The 19,846-nt window shown below is 36.2% G+C and overlaps 2 protein-coding genes across 3 annotated transcripts in view; both read right to left on the bottom strand.

Annotated features, from left to right (window-relative positions):
* Positions 1 to 19,846, bottom strand: part of LOC135075380 (kazrin-like) — a 132,509-nt gene that overhangs the window by 86,933 nt on the left and 25,730 nt on the right. The window contains exon 2 of the mRNA XM_063969824.1: positions 12,058 to 12,093. The gene's annotated coding sequence lies outside the window, so the exon portion shown is untranslated. The remainder of the gene's footprint in view (positions 1 to 12,057; positions 12,094 to 19,846) is intronic.
* LOC135075178 (uncharacterized) lies at positions 5,305 to 8,192 on the bottom strand. 2 transcript variants are annotated; one of them, XR_010257977.1, is made up of 3 exons: positions 7,182 to 8,192; positions 6,125 to 6,659; positions 5,305 to 5,501 (listed from the first exon to the last, which is right to left on the bottom strand). XR_010257977.1 is itself a non-coding variant. In XM_063969537.1 (2 exons), the coding sequence occupies exons 1-2, from the start codon at positions 7,953 to 7,955 to the stop codon at positions 6,204 to 6,206; spliced, it is 1,230 nt and encodes a 409-aa protein (XP_063825607.1). In that variant the 5' UTR covers positions 7,956 to 8,192; the 3' UTR covers positions 5,686 to 6,203. The 2 variants fall into 2 exon arrangements, 1 of the variants encoding a protein (XP_063825607.1); XM_063969537.1 differs by lacking the exon at positions 5,305 to 5,501 and having other exon boundaries at positions 5,686 to 6,659.

Genomic DNA, 19,846 nt, shown 5'->3' on the forward strand with positions numbered 1-19,846 from the left:
TTCCTTTGTAAAAGGTTAAGATTAATCAAAATATACAGGGCAGATATTTTATGTACCATCCTAGACTGCATCCCACTTAACATCAGGTGCGATTGTGGTCAAATAACTGCCATGTTATGCATAAAAAAAATACTCCGAATTTAAATTAAGTGAAACTGCTATCAAGCCTTCAACTAAAAACTTTATTTTTGTAAACCTTTTTGGACTTCCCACACAAGGTGTTAATATCACCAACACTTCCCACACTTTCAACTGTTTTATTGCATACCTATAGATAGATGTCACGTATATGAAATCAAAATCAAAATCAAAATCAAAAATATTTATTCAGTTTAGACCACAAGTGGCACTTATGAACGTCAATAGAAAATAATAAAAAAAAGAAAAGGTAGCCCTTATGGGGCACTTTACATGTCTCCTTATCTTTTGGGCCCTACCAGCGCTTCGAGACAAACATATGGCAAGTGCTGAGAAGAAACGCCGGAACAAACTCAGTCACCACTTATTGCCAGGAATTATCTATTAGGTAAGAATAGTCAAATTTAAGTACATCAATTAATATGTGCAGACTGAACTGACCACACATCCTTGTCATCAATATAGTCTCGAACCTTGTAGTACCCTTTGGACATAAGGGTATTTTTTATATGTATCTTAAATTTGTTTATTGGCAATTCGACAAGGTTGTGTGGTATTTTGTTAAATATGGTAATACATTTCCCCAAGAATGAATTACCTATCTTATGCAACCTAAATGATGGAACAGCAAGTTTATTCTTATGTCTCGTGTTAAATGAGTGGACGTCACTTTTCTTAGTAAATAAATGTATATGTTTACGGACATACATAATGTTATCAAATATGTATTGCGAAGCCACAGTCAATATATTGATTTCTTTAAAAACTTCTCTAAGCGAGTCACGTGGTTTAAGACCGTATATTGCCCGAACAGCTCTTTTCTGTAAAATGAAAATTGATTCTATGTCTGCTGCTGAGCTCCACAGTAAAAGACCATAAGACATAATACTATGAAAATAACTAAAATATACAAGCCTTGCTGTTTCAACATCAGTCAAGTTTCTGATCTTTCTCACCGCAAAGGCAGCTGAACTAAGTCTTCCCGCCAAGGCAGCAATATGGGGGCCCCATTGTAATTTACAGTAGTGAAGGGTAGACAGACACGCTACTCGTACTTTTAGTGTCGGAACGTTTATAAAACAATGTGTAGAAAATATTGTGGAACATATGTTCGCGGAGGGTTAGGACGAGTGTTTAACTTAACCCTTTAGTTGGTGACAAAGGGGTCGAAAGCGCCCGCTTGCCCCACTACCGGCGCCATTGTGTAGATGTTAATTCGCCTTCGGATTGCTGGGTTTACACCCGAAGTTTTAATTTTGTGACATGCCGTAAGCTTATAACGAAATAGTTGTAAAAAGTAAAACACACTAAATACTAACTAAATAGACATAATTACTTACATGAAATGACTATTAATTCTTAAGTGAGTTAGTGAGGATGTATCTTTCTATTATTCTTTTACGCAAATAATATCGAATTTGGTGCACTTGACTGTTTTTAGCTTAAAATAAATAGCACTTACCTATTTTGTAATCATCTTAATCAACAACTTTTTATCTGAATTAATACTTACGTACATGTAAGCAAAAGCTTATTTATAAATAAGTAGATTTTCCTAATCATCACCAATCACCTATTTAGAAACAAATTACATACAAAAACGTACCCGGTCGGTTCGAAACATCGATATCTCTACATGTAAACACCTGAAACATAATGTTGTTCACCCAACATTTTCAATCTCTTATTGAAGCCAAAAACTTCGTTTGCTTATATCCAGCAGCTTCTGATTAGTTCCTACCGCTCAATGGTGACCGCTAATCCGCTCAGAGCAAAGTTTTACATCGACCCGTTGCGGTAGCACTAAAATAGACCGAGCTGTTTTAAATTACACGAAGCCTCCACGCGGTGATTAAGGGTTATTTATACATACAGTTGATATTCGTAAGCAAACATTCGACTGGAATAAAAAAACAAACTTGGTGAAACAAACATTATTATTCTGCGGTGGACCTACATTTTTGTTGCGAGGTTTCAAACTCGAAATATGACGTCACTCTAGTAGGTATCAATCAAAAATTTTAAGCTACAAAATTTGTGATTTTTACAAGGTTTTTTTGTAACTTTGAAGGTATTGATTCGGTTTTTATTACGGTAGATTCAACTCCCATGTTTGAAAGAGTGGTTTTATTAAAATTTCAATCCATTCGACAAAAAATACTAAAAATGAAACCTTGAAAAATAATTTGTATAATTGATATTCGATGCGAAAATATTAATCCTCGAAGTTTCGGCCCACGGCTTTTAATGATAGATCGCCCGGAGTCCTGCCAGCAGGACTTAAAGTACTTCCGGTAGGACGCAAAATTAAAAGATCACAGTTTCGTAAGTATACATTGTACAAATTTCAAATTTACACGAAAAAATAGAGTGTTTCTCTCTCTTTCACCCAATAGTGCCCAAGATCGAAAAACGCGACTAACCGTTAGTCGGAGCCCGATGGCGCATGAGTATGTCACGGGGGCAGCGCGTTCGCGCTCGCGCGACACATTTTGACGCGCCGGGCGTGGAGTCGGCAACATTTTGGCGATAATATTATAATGAATGTGAAGTATTCCAGCCTAATCAAACATTTATAATGTATTTCTTGTTTTTGTTTTTAATTTGTAGTGTATTTGTAAGTGATAGGTGTAATTTCTAATACAAAGTGACGTACCAAAGTAATTAATTTAAAGTTCCTTATTATAGTTCCTATTAGTTAAGTTGAAAGAAGATAAACAAGTTTATAATATATTAAGAAAAGTAAAATACTGGTTAAACAAAATGATTCTACGACATGACTTTTTATTTAATAAACACTAACCAAGTGTTTACTACTTCTGGTGAGGATGAGTTCAAATTTGAAGGTCACCGTACTGCTGGAAGGACCAGCAAGCAAACACGTACAAATTGCGTACTGCGGGCAGGACTTGCGATAATCTTCTGGCAGGACGTTTAGAACAAAAGACCAGTCCTTCCAGAAGAGCTTCCAGCAGGACAAAGCACCGGGCGATCTATCATTAAAATAAAATTCAGTTCCATTTTATGTTGAAATTGGTAAAAGGTGACAATGCTGCTGCAATCATTAACTCCGACTGAAGTTTAAAAAGATTAATGATTCGGAATACTGCATTGACCGAGGTGTGTTGTCGATTGGGAGTGGTACTTATAGATAAATAATCTGAAACATGAATAGTATAGTCTTCCGTATGTATTATATTTGTGATGATAGGAGATCAAAAATTGTATTTGCAAACTTATACTAATTAGGACTGTGTGTACCTAATAGTAATGGGTCTTCAAGTGTAAAGAAAAATTATATTTCAAATTCAAATCTAGTGATGTCAAACATAAGATTTGCGCCGATTGCGTTTGCGTGGCAGAAACCCTAAGTAGTAGAATAATAGAGACTTTATATTTTCCCAAATTATACGACCTACAATCAAAGGGTTCTATTTACCTTCATGATTATTTATTCTCCGCGCTGAGCTAGCCGGCCTTTTAGTTCACATTTTCCCAGAAAACAAAACTAACTTGTTTGGGTGTAGTTCGCTTGTTCAATATTTAATACACGCTGTTAAGTAGTCTGTGACACCGGTTGTATTTTTCCATCCAGATTCCAGATTGTATGTGCGCCTAAGCAAATAATATCTTTATTTCCAAAAAGAAATAAGCAACATTATCGGAATGAAGACACTGTATACGATATTCTGGGCCATTTCATATACGTTTGGAGCCTTGACGGCTGACGTTGACGTGGGTTATGGTACCGTCAGGAATACACGAACCTTTAAAATATGTTTAGTACAAAGTAAATAAGAAACCATTTACCTGCGTAACAAGATTTTTTTCTTAGAATTTGCTTGTTGCTATTTGCTAATCTACATCAAATGTAAGGTGACATTGAACTACTATAATTGTTGATACGAATATTTTCTACGGAAAAGTCTGTTTTCCTATAAACAACAATCTCAAGTTCCTCTTTTTGGAATATATTTTTTTATCTCTACTTTATCATTCTCTCTTGATAGACCTACCTACTTATAAAACCAATTCTTTCCTAAACAAATCTTTAAGTAAATGTACTTAGTTACTATCTTCAAGACACGGATTTGGTGTAAGTATTAGGTATTCCGATAGTATTGTACTTTTGACAGTTCTCTAGCGTATAATAGATCATCATTAAAATCTCGATCAATCTTTTTAACGCTATGATGGAGCACGTGATTTTGATCCCATGGTATTTTTCCATTTTATCTCGCTTGCAGACTTTAAGATAAAAGCAGATAAGTCGGTTACTTTACGCAAACTGATATCTTTAAAACAAAAATTTTGTTTGGGGAGAGATAATAATATAAGATTTCATCTTTTACAACATACCTACATACTTATTCTTAAAATGCCTTTATGATTAAACACGAGGATCTTGTCTTTTTGCCAATTATTCAACTCTAAAATAAAATAAGAAATCCTTCTCCAGAGGAGATGTACATACAAATTGGGTTCAATGAGGTCTTAGTTCTGACTCCGTAGTTTGTGCATAGAATGGAATTTTCATAGATAATGCCATACAGCTCTCTGCAAGGGGCCGTCTCGTAACAGGCTCTGCAATTCGCTCGGGGACGTCATTATAATTTACAAGGAACTCGCCGCCGGCACGACGTTGATTAAAAATTGTAGCCTAATAACTTTCCTTCATAAGCTCACTAATATTCAACAATATACTGACTCCTTTGAACTTGTCAGACTAAAGATAATGAAAATACTTCGTGCTCAGCGTGAAAATATTAAATTTCTGTTAATCAGAACAACAACAAAAAGTGTAGAACAGTGGCATCTGCTCCGTGGCCATTAATTCCAGCCCGACAAAGATTTTCATCCGTTCCATCCGAGATTCAGAGAACCTTTGTTACAGACAATTATACTGCAGCGACGAAGAATTAATTCCTTCCCAGGGACGACTGATGTTACAAGGGAGAGTTTTTCCGCGGAATATTAAACGGTTTATTTATGGCCGAAACACGGCCCGGTCAAAGTCAAGTCAATTTCAAATAATAATTTACCTAACAATTTAGCACCAATTTACAGTCACTTAATTTTAGAATTGATTCAGCATGATTAAATTCTCAACTAAATTGCCACTCAGGGTTGCGCTCGTTATGATAATAACGATGAAACACACATTAATGGGCTTCATGGCAATTTGATGCCATATTATTGCATTAACCTAGTTCGTTAATTCACGATTCAAGTTTAATCACGATGTTTTCAAAAGAATTACTCCATGTTTGGGAATTAGCGTTTTTCTACTAGATTAAGCTATTCTAGCTATGGTAGCATTGATCCTATTTAAAGACTGCCATAGCTGCTACTATAATTACAACCTTAGATTAATAAAACCTAGATGGATAGTCTTCATACAAACGCTTCGTCAAGAGTGAGGCAAAAATCTTATGTCATTAGTGTCAATTTTGTTGGGGAGTGTAAACAGTGAAGGCGATTTTCCCGAAAGTAGGGAAATTTTTAATACGTTTTTAATTATTTTATAACTAACAAAAACAAAACGCATCATGTACTTACTTATTTATTGAATTCAAAGTACCTACCTAATTACAATAAGATAAATCGACTGAAAAGTCTCGATTTCATAAAAAAGGAAGTGTATTTGTACGGCGAACAATTGGGAAATAAATTTTCTTGTTACTGGTATCATTCCCGTATTTAATTTTTGAAAGCCAAATTCAAGCAAAATACGCGTCGAATTGTAGTACCTACTTACTTATGAAATGTAACACTGGTCACTTTCTTTAGTTTTTCTGATGTATTTAGACACCCTTTCACAGCACAAACCGTCTTAATTAATTAAAAGTCGTCGGACGTGTTTACCAATTTTTCACTTTGACAGTTCATGTGACGTTTACGAGTAAGCCATTCTGGCTTACTAAAATCTGCCTCACCTTTCGTGCACTGACTATCTATCTAGGTTTTATTAATCTAAGATTACAACCATCAACGGTTTAAATTGCATAATATGTTGCCAGCCAAACGTCGAGTCACCATTAGTAAAACCCATGAGATCCTCGTTATCATTTACTAAGAACAGCATCCAAGGAATAGTTTCTCGAAAAGAAATCATTGACAACACCGTTCACTCGCTGCTCGTATAGCAAACTATTCTGCAATTCACTCCCGCACGATCCTTCTTCGGTCAGCTCGTATTTCACCTCTGTCATCTTGTGCGCGTCCTCTATTTCTGCCGTAATTATCTTCATTGATATCAAAGCTTCTATCAAACCAAACACCGAGTAATCTTTCAGATGCTGTTGGAAAATACTCTCTGGGTAGATTTCATTAATGTCCCAATCACATTGACGCAGCACCGCCGATAATGTCCAGTAATACAAAGAGAGGACGTGGTCATAATATTTTAAGCGGAATTCGTGGTCAGTAGTCATGTACAAATAGTACGATATATCGGTGACGGGTGATGCGTATCTGAGCAGTTGGCAGTCGATAAACATTACATCCACCGGCCTGCTTTTCTGTAAAGAGAATTTAATATTATATTTTTGTTTCCAGTCCGCAGCCGTAATAGGCTAGTTGCCTAAAAAAATTTTTTTAGTCCGTAATGTTTAATATCAAAAAATATTGGACACGTATAATTTTATTTGTCAATCTAACAAATAATTACATAGTTATGGTGCGTTGAAGTTGCGCACGACGTCACAACGTGCGGCATTTTTAAGCAAGCGTTGACGTCACGGGCCTCTTCTTATGAACTTTGGGGCGCTTTATCTCTTTAAATTTTCATTAGTTTGAAAAAGTGAAAAATACGAGTAGAGTATTTTTTGATAAGTTAACTGACGGACTAATTAAAACTCTTGCTTTTTGACCCAGTCAACATCCCCATTGTTTTAACGCAAATGTTACATTTTATCTCTCCGTTTACTGGTTAAAATTACTCAACCATTTATATAAATTTTATTAATAATGCAGCTTTTATTAATGCTACATTTAAACAATCGCTTTAAGTGAATGTGAAATGCTTGTTTTTAACTGTTTACCTGATATTTGTAGAGAATGTTATTATTCCAACAGTCGCCATGACAAATGGTGCTGTATTTTGTATCCGGCATTGCACACTTATGCAAAATTCTAAGTACGTTTGATATATTATCTTGCAGCTTCTTCTTCGCTGATGCATCTTTAACAACGTTCACTGAAACCTCGTAATATGAGAACAATGACTTTGGCATGAGCTCTACATCTGCATACTGCACGTCGAAATAACATGCCTTTTTTATTTCCTCAAACTTCTCTGGTTGAGATTTTTCCAGCACAAAAGACAGAGCGTGCAGTTTCGCTAAATTTTTCACCGCGAGTGAAACGTGGTCCAGTGATAACTTTTGAAATCTGTCGTGAACCTTGTATCCTTGTGTTTCCGACACTACAATGGCCTCTCTTCCTTTGTCACAGCAAGCGAAATCACAATTCGGAAATTTTGTCTTTAGTCCCTCAATAACTTTGAAACGGTTTTGAATTTCGAGATACGCTGGGATAATTTTTTGATAGAATAGAAACTCACGTTTATGTGCTTTACGGAAAGCATTTCGTTTTTTTGGATCAGAATGCCACTTTATGATATATTTCTTCTTAACTTTGCATCCATTTCTGTATCCTGTTATGGTCACTTTGTAAAGACCGCCGTAGTAGCAGTCAACTTCGTCACAGCCAAACTCAAGAACATACTCTATATCTTTTATCTGAATGTTGCTGGCTACTTCAAATAAGATCGTCATAAGTTCCGGTGGTCCACGAGAGATCTTTCTGTGTGGCATCTTAACACGTGTGCACTTTAATCAATCTTGAGAACTACTGAACGGATAGGGAGATATTGATAAAGGCCTCCATATCTGTAATACGTGATAGATTGATTTTATCTCATTCAGAATATCTCAGGATTGTTCATCTCGGAGTGTAGTATTCATCAAGTAATATCTACTCTTAAATATACCGACAATAGGTATAACGCATTGCGAAAAAGTACACACATCAATAACAACCAATTCTCGAATCACGCTGACTACGCTATACTTATTTTGACAATTTCAATTGTGTAAGAGCTAAGATTCGTCATTGTTGCACCACTATCAGCGATTGTGTCTTGATGTAAAGAGATACGTGCGTGGTATCAGCGCGGAACCGCTCACAAATAGATATAAGATAAACTAGTCTTGCCACGATGACAATACCTTTTGTAACGTCCTCAATGCTCGTCCTGCCACTCTGCAGACGTAATAGTGATGTACCAGGGAAACCGTTTTCATACACGATATATTCGATTACAATAATCGAGAAATATTCTCACACACTATTAAAAGATAAAAGAGTGATGAGAAACAAGATTGATTTTGGAAATGAAGAAAAAATAATAAAGTTACATTTTTAGATAATATTTCAAGAAACAAATTAAATAACGAGCAAAAGCACGAATCGAGAAGATAATGCTGACAAATCTTCTTGCTAGTCAGAAAACTAAATTACCAGACCTATCCGTCTTGTTCCCCTAGAGGCCGATTAGTTTAGGAACTTTCAAACTAAAATATTGCAGAAAATACCTAAGCAAGATAGCGAGACTATTCCAGAGAGCATATAATTTAAACCGATTTTAGTTAACTAGACGAGAAAACTAAACACGATACGAATTTTAATTTGAGTAGGTATTATCAATTTCAGATTCTGTGCCTCATCATTTACAAAACGAACATAATTCAGAGATCCAACAAATGATCGAAGAATTGTCTCGATTGTTTTGAATCGAATGGTACTCGAGTTAGAATGGAGTCACAAGAGCACGTCACCAGCAAATAATAGGTACGTAGAATACACATATGTGGCATGACCGGTTTATGCATTCAGCGCCGCTTTGTATGCCATTGTCATAGTCCTTCTGGGCATTGAGTCTAATCTTGGAATATGCAGGCTATTGAAGCTGGCTGACCGTTGAAATGAGGGAGTATGATCAATAATTCCATTGTGGAACGGCACACGTATTCTCACCGTACCTATTCGGGAAAGTGCAACGCTGAATGGTTCTTTTCATGCACATTGCGTTTAGGTTTTCACAGCTATTGGAATAAAAGAAATGCTAAAGTATTTTACTTACTGAAAAAGATATTGTATTTTTGTTACGAACGTTGTTTACTTGTTTGTTTCGCCTCAAAGTAATTTGAAAAATTCCCAAGTCTGGTGCTAAAATGTAAGACGGCGTACGTTATTATGAATTTCAGTCGGTATTTTCGTGTTGTTAGAAGTTAGTTGAAGGATGTTTCAAAGGCATTCCCGTAATTTGCTACAATTAGGCTAATAGACCTACTAGATTTAGTTTGTCTAGACCTAAGCGTTCAGACAGCATTTAAACATTTAGAATTTCTTTTTCTAGCTAGGCATTGCACAATATGTGAAATCTGATACGTAGAGAACAAAAGAATGATAGTAACTTCATTGTATTTTATTTTTGAAATCTTAACCCTACCTACAATTTCGGACATTAGGTTAGTTTTCATTCCGGGGCCAACAAAATACACAACTTTGAAGGGGTCTAAAGGCTAAGGAAAGAAAACCTTCATTTGTTTTTATATCTTAAGGAAATCCGATACAAACAAGTAAGCAACGGCTCCTTTGTTTAGAAAGGCCTTTTGTTTAGTTCGACTAACAATACAAGTACAGCTAATCGAGTAGGCTGTACACTGTCTGCGCTTTGACAACGGGATTGTTGTTTGTCCTGCAATATTCGCCACACGCCTTTGGCGATTTGAATTATTTACCATTCAACATGCGAATCAGTTTGTGAACACGTTTGTTGCAAAATGTGAATATGTTTTAAATATTTTGTTTGTCAGCTTCAATTCAGTCAATAGTAACAATTGCCTTGATTATATCAATCCGTAAAAAAGTTGTGACTTTTTATAGACGTTTATGTTTGTTATTATTCAAACGTAGATAAAGAAAATTCATTTACATTCCATAAAACATTGATGTTTTATTGTAATGTATAAATAGGTAAAATTGGGGTTATAATGACTAATCTTTACTGACATGATTACCATAAATCTACTATAATGTTTCGTATTAATCCCAAACCTATACTTATAAACACTTCAGTTCAGACTGGAATATTACCTAAGTTTCTGGTCAATTATTATAGTACTTATTTTAAATTTTTAGGGATAACCTAGGTATTATCGACATCCCATCAGGTTGACCTTACTTTATTTTACACGGATTCCATCGTCAAAGCCGAATGTAATTTAGGTGTAAATAAAAACATCAAATGTAGGTACTTTGAAGGGCGCCGCCTAATCATATCTGCCCTAAACAAGATTCGGCAGGGCCGTCTAGACGTTCGGAAATCAGCCCCGTAGACATCGCCTGTTGGCTTTTCAACATTAACCCTGTATTCTTTTTCATTCTTATCACACCAAATGAATAGATATAATATACTGTTTTACTATTAGATATCTAAATATATATAACTCAAAGGTGACTGACTGACTGACTGACATAGTGATCTATCAACGCACAGCCCAAACCACTGGACGGATCGGGCTGAAATTTGGCATGCAGGTAGATGTTATGACGAAGGCATCCGCTAAAAAAGGATTTTACGAAACTCTATCCCTAAGGCCTCAGCCTCGAACTTAGCGGGCAGCGGGGCGGGAGCGGCGGCGGCGCTGGAGCGGGGCGGGCAACGCAGACCCGTTCTCGAAACAAGCGGGCAGCTCGCGCGGCGCTTTAGCGGCGAAGTGTTGTGTTCGGGGTTGTGTTGTCGAGATATTTGTTTTTATTCGCAAACGAAATGTCTGAACAACGGCGACAATTTTATTTCGATTCAAATTTATTCCTAACGCTTGATTTATTGTGGGCAAAAGAAGGAGTGCGCTGCCCGCTCGTTGCCCGCTCCCTCGCCGCTGCCCGCTAGTTGCCCGCTCCGGCACCGCTGCCGCGCCGCTGTTTTCGAGAAACAGTCTATTTGATTTTACGCATAAGATCCTGCCGCTCACGCGCCGCCGCCACCGCCGCCCCGCTGCCCGCTAAGTTCGAGGCTGAGGCCTAAGGGGGTAAAACGGGATCCACGCGTACGAAATCGCGGGCGGCCGCTAGTTTAAAATAATCTTGCTGAACACCTGAATGTTGGCGATATCAGTCAAAAAAGTACATAGGTAGTACTAAAATATTAAAAACAAATACGAAATGGAAACCCCATACTGTTCAAAGTTTCAATCAACCTTGCTTATGACGTCACTCTACAAAGTTCACAGCTCAAAAGCAATTCACATGACGCAGGTATATCAATCTGCAAAGATTTCCACAATCGACCATCCAGTTGAGTGACACTGTAATCATATCAGCGCAACGTGATTCGGAACGTGAAACAACCCAAGATTAACCAAATAGGAAAAACCATTTTCTATTGCTTACATGCTCAAACTCTTAACCATCCTGCCTATGTCGTCACTCTACAAAGTTTATAGCTAAAAGCTATTCTTCATATTATTATGCCGCAGGTAACTACATCAATCTGCAAACATTCTACAATCGAAAATCCAGTTTAGTGACACTATAATCATATCAGCGCCAACGTGATTCGGAACGTGTCTAGACACTCAGGAAATCAACTTTCCGTAGACACTGCTCTTGACGCCGGTGCCCGGATACATTTTTAAACGCACGTAAAACGTTACATTTTGGGTTATGACGTTTTAGCTGGGAGCATCTTTGAGTTTTAAGTTAAATTAAGTGATACATGGTACAAAATGTTCTAAAATAGTTAAGTATTATTGGATTAAGTATGACGTTTCAGCTGTGAGTATATCTTTGCAGAAATAACACTTTATATTTTAAGTTATGTAGTTACTGGTGAAGTTATTTATTACATACCTGATTCGTTTCTGGTTCTGCTATCAGCTCTGTATTCTGTAAATAAGAGAAAACATAATTAATGATTTAATTTCTACAATAAAACTTTGTATTTTTTTATGAAAAGTACCTGAAAGAATATACGAGTAAGAGTAATCCCATCAAAAACAATACTTGTCAAAAAAAACCAAGTCTCGCAACTCAGTTGTTCTACGGTAAAAAGTTGTGAGATCCATGTAATACCAAGTCCAGGCCAGGAAATCTTTAACGTTTTACATAAATTATTGACTTGGCCATCGCACTAAATAATTTAATTTACACGTGTTTTCATGCGATGACCAAGTCAATATATTTATGTAAAACGTTAAATATTTCCTGGCCTGGACTTGGTATTACATGGATCTCACAACTTTTTACCGTAGAACAACTGAGTTGCGAGACTTGGTTTTTTTTGACAAGTATTGTTTTTGATGGGATCTCATTTCTTTTTGTATTTTGTAGACAGCAGTTATGTATCTAGAAAACTGGACCGAAATTGAAAAATTTTGCTCGACTTGGCGGTTGCACTACCGTGCCCCCAAATATTTTAGTTTTTCCTTGATTCATACACCAAACACTACTTATATTCCAAATTTGAAGCTTCTAGGTCTGCTAGAAGTGCCTTAGAATTTTGATGATCGGTGAGTCAGTCAGTCAGTCAGTCAGTCAGTGAGTGACAAAATTAAGTAACTTTGACCCGTTATAATTCTTAAACTACTGGTTCAAATTGAATGAAATTTTAAATATACCGTGTCTTTACAATGCCTGCATAGCTAATGAAAATTCAGCCTTCTAGTTTTATCCACAACGAAGTTACAGGCGGTCGAAAATGGCCTGAATTGCTTCGAGAAAAGGATGGTACGGCCGTGCCGCTTTTTTGCTCGACTTGGTGGGGGCACTGCCGTGCCCCCAGATATTTTTATTGGTATTATAATATTTACAAATAATATTAAATTCAGTCATGATACCACTGTCTTTAGCTCATCACCAAACAATAACATTATTTAAAACCCACTAAGGCCGGGTAGCAGAGAAAATGGCGAAAATGAGGTTTTCATTTTTCATTTTTGAGGTACTAAACAGTAAAATTAAAGGCTAAGATTTTTATTGGGCATAGTTGAGGATATTTTCTAGGGCTATTAACGGATGGAAACACGATTTGATGAAGTTGACTCGATAGAATATATTCCCAAAGTTACCTCTATTCGTTTTCTATTTATGGTTTTATTTTTAAAATAAGCGATTTGAGATTCTAAATCTTTTACTAAACTAAAGTTCAGAAATAACTTGAGGGCTTTTAACGGATGAAATTTTTATATTGCGTCTTATTTAGTTACTATGTTAAAAAATGTGGAAAAAATCGTCCATGACGGCTTGGACAATCTCAATCAGTCGCGCGGTGGCGCTTACGGAGGACGGACGCGTGTCAGTTTTATGGCCGTGACAGTTCGCGATTTGTCAATATTTTTGACAATGATGACTTTGATGAGTCACAGTATAATAATATCAGTGTTACTGGAGAAAGCTTAAATTTTTGATAATTAAGAATTATCAATTTTGTCTACCTATTGAAATTTAAATCGTTCGCATCCTTTTAAACGAAGACTCTACTCATGATGCATAGTACATTCCTCAAATATGAGACAAAACCAATGAGTTAAAATTACATTTTAATAGTACCTACATACAATCGTCTTACACTCTTTAGAAGAGCACACTGACACAAATAAATAATAAAAAATACTGTCTAAGGTGTGTAGCTAAAGGTCTAAGCTGTAAGATAGAAGAATCTTCTAGCCAAAAAGATGGCAGATGCAGCAGATGTTAACGGATTTAAAACTGGAGTTCATATGACTCCTTGTAGACTTGAGTCTCTAGAGCGTCCCTTCCTCCACCATGCGTAAGAATGTTTCAAAAATACTGTCTAAGGTCTGTAGCTAAAGGTCTACGCTGCAAGATGGAAGAATCTTCTACCCAAAAAGATGGCAGATGCAGCAGATGTCAACGGATTTAAAACTGGAGTTGATGTGACTCCTTGTAGACTTGAGTGTCTAGAGCGTCCCTTCCTCCACCATGCGTAAGAATTTTCACAAAAATACTGTCTAAGGTCTGTAGCTAAAGGTCTAAGCCGTAAGATAGAAGAATCTTATAGCCAAAAACATGGCAGATGCAGCAGATATCAACGGATTTAAAACTGGAGTTCATGTGTATCCTTGTAGTTTTGAGTCTCTAGAGCAGTGGTTCTTAACCTTTAAGTCATGAGGGACCATTTTACCAAATTTCTGTCTTGTCAGGGACCACCTCATAATCGGTCAAAACCAGTTTGACTGCAAAAATCAGTTAAAAGTGGTTTTGACCAAGGTGTGCAAGTGCACATCGTGGACCACTTGGAATGCCTCCAGGCACCACCAGTGGTCCGCGGACCACCGGTTAAGAACCACTGCTCTAGAGCGTCCCTTCCTCCACCATGCGTAAGAATGTTTCAAAAATACTGTCTAAGGTCTGTAGCTAAAGGTCTAAGCTGCAAGATAAAATAATCTTCAAGCCAATAACTTTAAAACTATAATTTGAACGAATTTTGCTATTAGTGGACAAATTTCTGCTCACGATGGACTAATTATCTGCTATACTCTCGACTCTCTAAAGCACAACATTTATAAAAAAATTGCTGCGGTAATGCACTCCAGGTAACAGTGTGTGATGCTCATTGCTCATAGTGATTTTCGATACAGAGCCCCGTACATACGTTATACATAAATTATGGAAAGAAAACACCCAGACCAATACAAACAAATATGTATGCAATTTTAGTATGATATTTTTATTTATTAATAAACAAAAAGACTGAACAAAATTGATGCGTGTACTGATTAATGTAATTAACCACATGCAAAGCTTTGTGAATTGCAACAACTATAATTTATTATCCAAGCTCTAAATAATCGCTACTACGAGTAACTGATCATAAAATGTTTTTCCAATCGCTCAAGCTCCCGAGGATCTACCGATAGGTTGGGTGACGTAATCTTGAATATCTTTTAGCCGGCGCGGAACTTCCGGAAGGTCGGGTGACGCCACGCCTCTTTGAACCGTGTTTACTTTTGGCAGTTATATTCTATATTTATTCGATTCTAAAATATATTCCCAAAAGTTTTGAAAGTTGTTTTAATTTGTATCACTTGGATATGATTTGTATTAGAAAGTGCTGTGAGTGTGACGCTTGAACGGAAGGAAGTCAACCTAACCTAACCAACTGCGTATTTCTAAACTGCGTATTTCTATACTGTGTAGCCGCGAGAGCTCTTTGGCGCGCTGTCTTCGGCGAAGTATTGCGCGCGCAGATTTTGACAGCGCGAAATACCTACTTTAGCAGAAATACCAAGCCTTAAGTAGCTATTAAATCTCTGTAACCTAATACATCTTAAACTGAAAATATCTGCTCGATTTACCAGCTTATTATGGGAAATATGATCTGTATCCCCTACAGCACAATACCGAAGGGCAACTCCGGGGTCTTACTAAAGGGAGTATCGAAACTTTTCACGTATAATGGCGGTCAAATGAATATTTTTAGCGGAGTATTTTTTCATCTTTTCAATAGAGCAAGGTAATGCTTTTGTGATAACATTTCACGTAGAATATGGGTTTATGTAACTTTTATGTTAAAAGGAAAGTTGGAAGAGCTCACAGTTCATAAAGTGCGGTAATAACATGTTCGGGTATGTTCACTAATTTATTCAAAAACCTATATAACTGCTTTTTATGGGAAGCAGAAAAACGGAACGGAAAACCCTTTTTGTACAGTAGTATAAGTATAACATTATACATAGCAGGATTCGAAGTGTTCGAACACATCACAAGAACCCCCGTCAGAATATTTATTTTTTGTTGTTGCATAAGTGCACCTTTTTCTATCTAAAATATGTATTGATTGATATGCCATACTCGTATGTGAAACAAAGAACTTAACTTAGAAGTAAGCATCAAAGATCGCTGTAAAGGTAATATAGTGACGTAACCACCCGCTACATATATATTTTGTAACCTTTTTCAGTTTAACATTGATGTTGAACTTTTATTATTTATTTACTTTTCAATTCAAAATCTTACTTTTTCCAATTACGAAAACTCCTAAGTTGAAAATTTTAATAAGTCCAAAACGTTTTTATCACGCTAATAAATTTCTTTAAAAGGCCAAATTCGCTTTGAGCGAGGGAGAGGCGCAAAGAATAAAATGAGGAATGTTTTAATAAGTGTTCCGTATAACGTCGTTTATCTTTCGTTGCATGCGGAGTTGCCGCAAAAGTAACAAAAAAGGTTGCCGTAAAGGGAAGGTGGGTAAAAAAATAAATTGTTTGACGTTTGCCAATGCGAGCGTCGGCCGATTCTAGTCCATTTGCGGGGGTTTTCTTTCAAAACGACTGTGATGTTGCGCTCTGACTAAATAAACAAGAGACCTCAAAGCTTAGAATTGCATTTGTACAGTAAACAGCCTTATTTATGTGTAGACGGCACTTTTATATACGCCTCATTTAAGGTCCACAAGCCTCATGTAAGGCACACTGGGTTTTTTTTTCAGGCGCTGTCGCAGCGCTATGTGATAGGTGATTTTACATTTATAGCTATGCTGCTATGATTGCTTTGCTAAATACTTACAATAATTGCGATAGAATCACGAATCAATAAAAATATATTGCGTCGTTAATAAACGCATTGTCCTTAGAGTGCATTACTTTTTCGTTAAAATTTTAGGCGTCTCTAATGCCAGAAAATTTCACCTCAGTGAGCAGTTTCCATTTGTGACAAACACATAACAACTATGCAAATTCTAAAGGACAATACAACCCCGTGTCTAAGTACCTGCCTTTTGTAATCTTCATACAATTTAGATACCAATCAAGAGAGGTAGCGACCGTAGAAACGAGAGCGGTAGGTACGAGGGGAAAGGTTTTGTTCTTAATCCCACTCAGAGAGTTAAAAGATGACATTATTGTTTGCAAATAATAATAAATAAAAACAAATGTAAAATATGTAAAGAATTTAAACAATATTGAAATCTAGTTACATAAACTCAAGTGTGCATCTTTGGGAAGACAAATAATGTCTAAAACTTTTTTAAAATAAATTGTTTTTCCAAAATCTTTTAAAGCCTTCTATTGCTTCTTAGTCCTACGGTTTGTTGCAAGTGAATTGGAATTTTGTGTTGTTAGAAAAATAGTTCTGAATGCAGCTTTAAATCAAACACAAATCTTATTTTATTCCTAAAGACTGACGTGAAAGATTTTCTTGCGAAAATAAGACCTTAAAATTACGTGGAAAAGTTAATAAACAAGCACTTATGCTAGAATTTTAACTGACTCCCAAATAAGATTGTCTAGTCCGCTCAGAGCTTTGGGACTGCCCCTGCTACGTCGCTGCGTTGCAACTCCGGTATATTTCGCATTCAAGCTTTGGGGAGAGCTTTAAAAGCCTGCTTTATATTTAAACATTCGGCTACAAAGACTTTGGACTCAGTATTCAATTCACTAAGTTGAAAATGAAAACGTTCACAAAAACAATTGAATAAAGATTTAATTTGATTGCTTTTTACTTGGACATAAATAGGATGAATATTAATAGGAAACCTCTTTTATGACTGAGTTTTATTTACACTCGAAAAAGAAAAAAGAAACAATCGCCGAATTTCCAAATTCAAATTTTTAAAACTTTCGACTCAATTATAGCTGAACCAGGCCTGTTCATCTCCGCGAGTTTACATCGAAAACAAAACACGCACGATGGCCCACCTACAGGATACTATTCGACAAGGCCTCACATACGAGCGAACATTGACTCACGCACGCGTATTCTTGTGTATGATGGAAGAAAATAAAGACTTTTTTAAGTTGCCTCAAGACACTGAGAGGTAAATAAGTAGTTAATATTATTCATGATAATTCATGCTAAATCATGTATTTCCTCCGCCATTTTCAGCAGTTTGGCACCTCACGTCACATCATTTTACCGAAGTCAGCCCTATAGCTTCGGCGCAGCGTCTTTCCGTTCTATACATGGCCAGAACGCACCCATAGGAAACTGCTCGTGTATATTTTGTAGTGCCCGTTTGTAAATCTGTGACTCCAAACTATACACGAATTTTGCGTACTGATCGTGTATAGTTTGGAAGAGCTTAGTAAAAAAAGTCATATCCAAACTATACTCGATTAGTTTCTACTACACCACTTACACTTGACTAGAGTGTGTTTAGTTGATATTGATTTAGTAAAATATGGAATTATATTTAAAATTACATTTATTCGATATTATTACATAAAATATTATTATTTTACTGAATCTATAATAAATCTAGATTTTTAACACTATTGTAAGTGGTTTTTGAAATTAAATTGATTAGGTAGATTTCAAATTAAATACCAATTATTAGTGTAATCATAAATTCATTTAAAATGAGACAGAGTGAGAGAAGAAAGTTCAACGTGCATTATTAATACATTATGCGAGACTTTAAATGCTAGGTTTGTATTATCGGCCGTTTGTGTAGTGGTTCGAAACGGACTACTATTCCGGAGGGAGCGGGTTCGATTCCCGCACAGTACAAACATTTGTGTGCATGAACATATTTGTTTGTATTGGACTGGGTGTTTTCTATGTATAGTAACTATGCATTTACAAAAAAAAAGTATTTAAGTATGTATGTTTAATACTTAGTATTATGTACAAGCTTTGCTTAGTTTGGGACTAGAAGCGCAGTGTAAAATGTCTAAGGATATTTATTTATCATTTATTTTATTTATTAACTTTTATCTCAAGAACAAAATCATTTTGACATAATAATATTTCCATACCTACATAATTCTTAATTTAAGAGTTATTCGAGAATTGGTGAAAATTAAATATCAGCCCCAAAACAAATATCTTTTCTATGGCAGAATACGTGTCGAAAGATGATTCAATGTTTAAAGTAGACACGCAGATATGAATTAATATATAATAGAAAGAGAGGTCAATAAGACAAAATGACTAGCATGCAACTACTCGCGTATAAATTGTAATCACGCACTTATTACAATACATACATGATTAGTCCGTATGCGTACTGGCGATGTATATTTTGGAGTAAGATAATTGACCTAAGTCACTACAAAGTATACGCGAGCAGTACGCAGCATATGCGTACTGGTCGTGTATAGTTTGGAGGAGCTTAGTAAAAAAAGTCATCTCCAAACTATACTCGATTAGTTTCACACCCTTGCGTTCTGGCTATGTATAGAACGGAAAGACGCTTCGGCGCAGTGCCGATCACTGACGTTTGTCAACAAAATGGTGCTTGACTCTTTAGACAGGCTAAATTACACCATATTGGTAATGACATTGAGCATAATTTTTTTTAAATACCTTCGTGAAGTAAAACTTCTGTACGTAGTACTTATTATTATTCTGTGGCTGAACTCACTAAAAACATTGCACGAAGAATGTGCGCGAACCCGATATTCAAATATAACATCACGTACTGGCTGAAAATATAATTATTGGGAATTGTAAAAACATCGAAATGCAAGCGTGAAACTGCGGTTTGGAAAATACTTTTTATTTTTCAAATTAAGTACCCAACTTCCCTGTACCAAGATAATCCCTTTCTACCGCATAACTAACGACCTAGTTTCCCCACGATTCAACACTCGAGTCTTGCACTAAGCCATGCAGTTGAATTCAAAAGCATTACGTTATGATTTTCCTTATGTCTATGTCATTAGAGTTGAAAAGGGATGAA

The sequence above is a fragment of the Ostrinia nubilalis genome, chromosome 10 (assembly GCF_963855985.1).
Source record: "Ostrinia nubilalis chromosome 10, ilOstNubi1.1, whole genome shotgun sequence".
Classification (NCBI taxonomy): domain Eukaryota; kingdom Metazoa; phylum Arthropoda; class Insecta; order Lepidoptera; family Crambidae; genus Ostrinia; species Ostrinia nubilalis.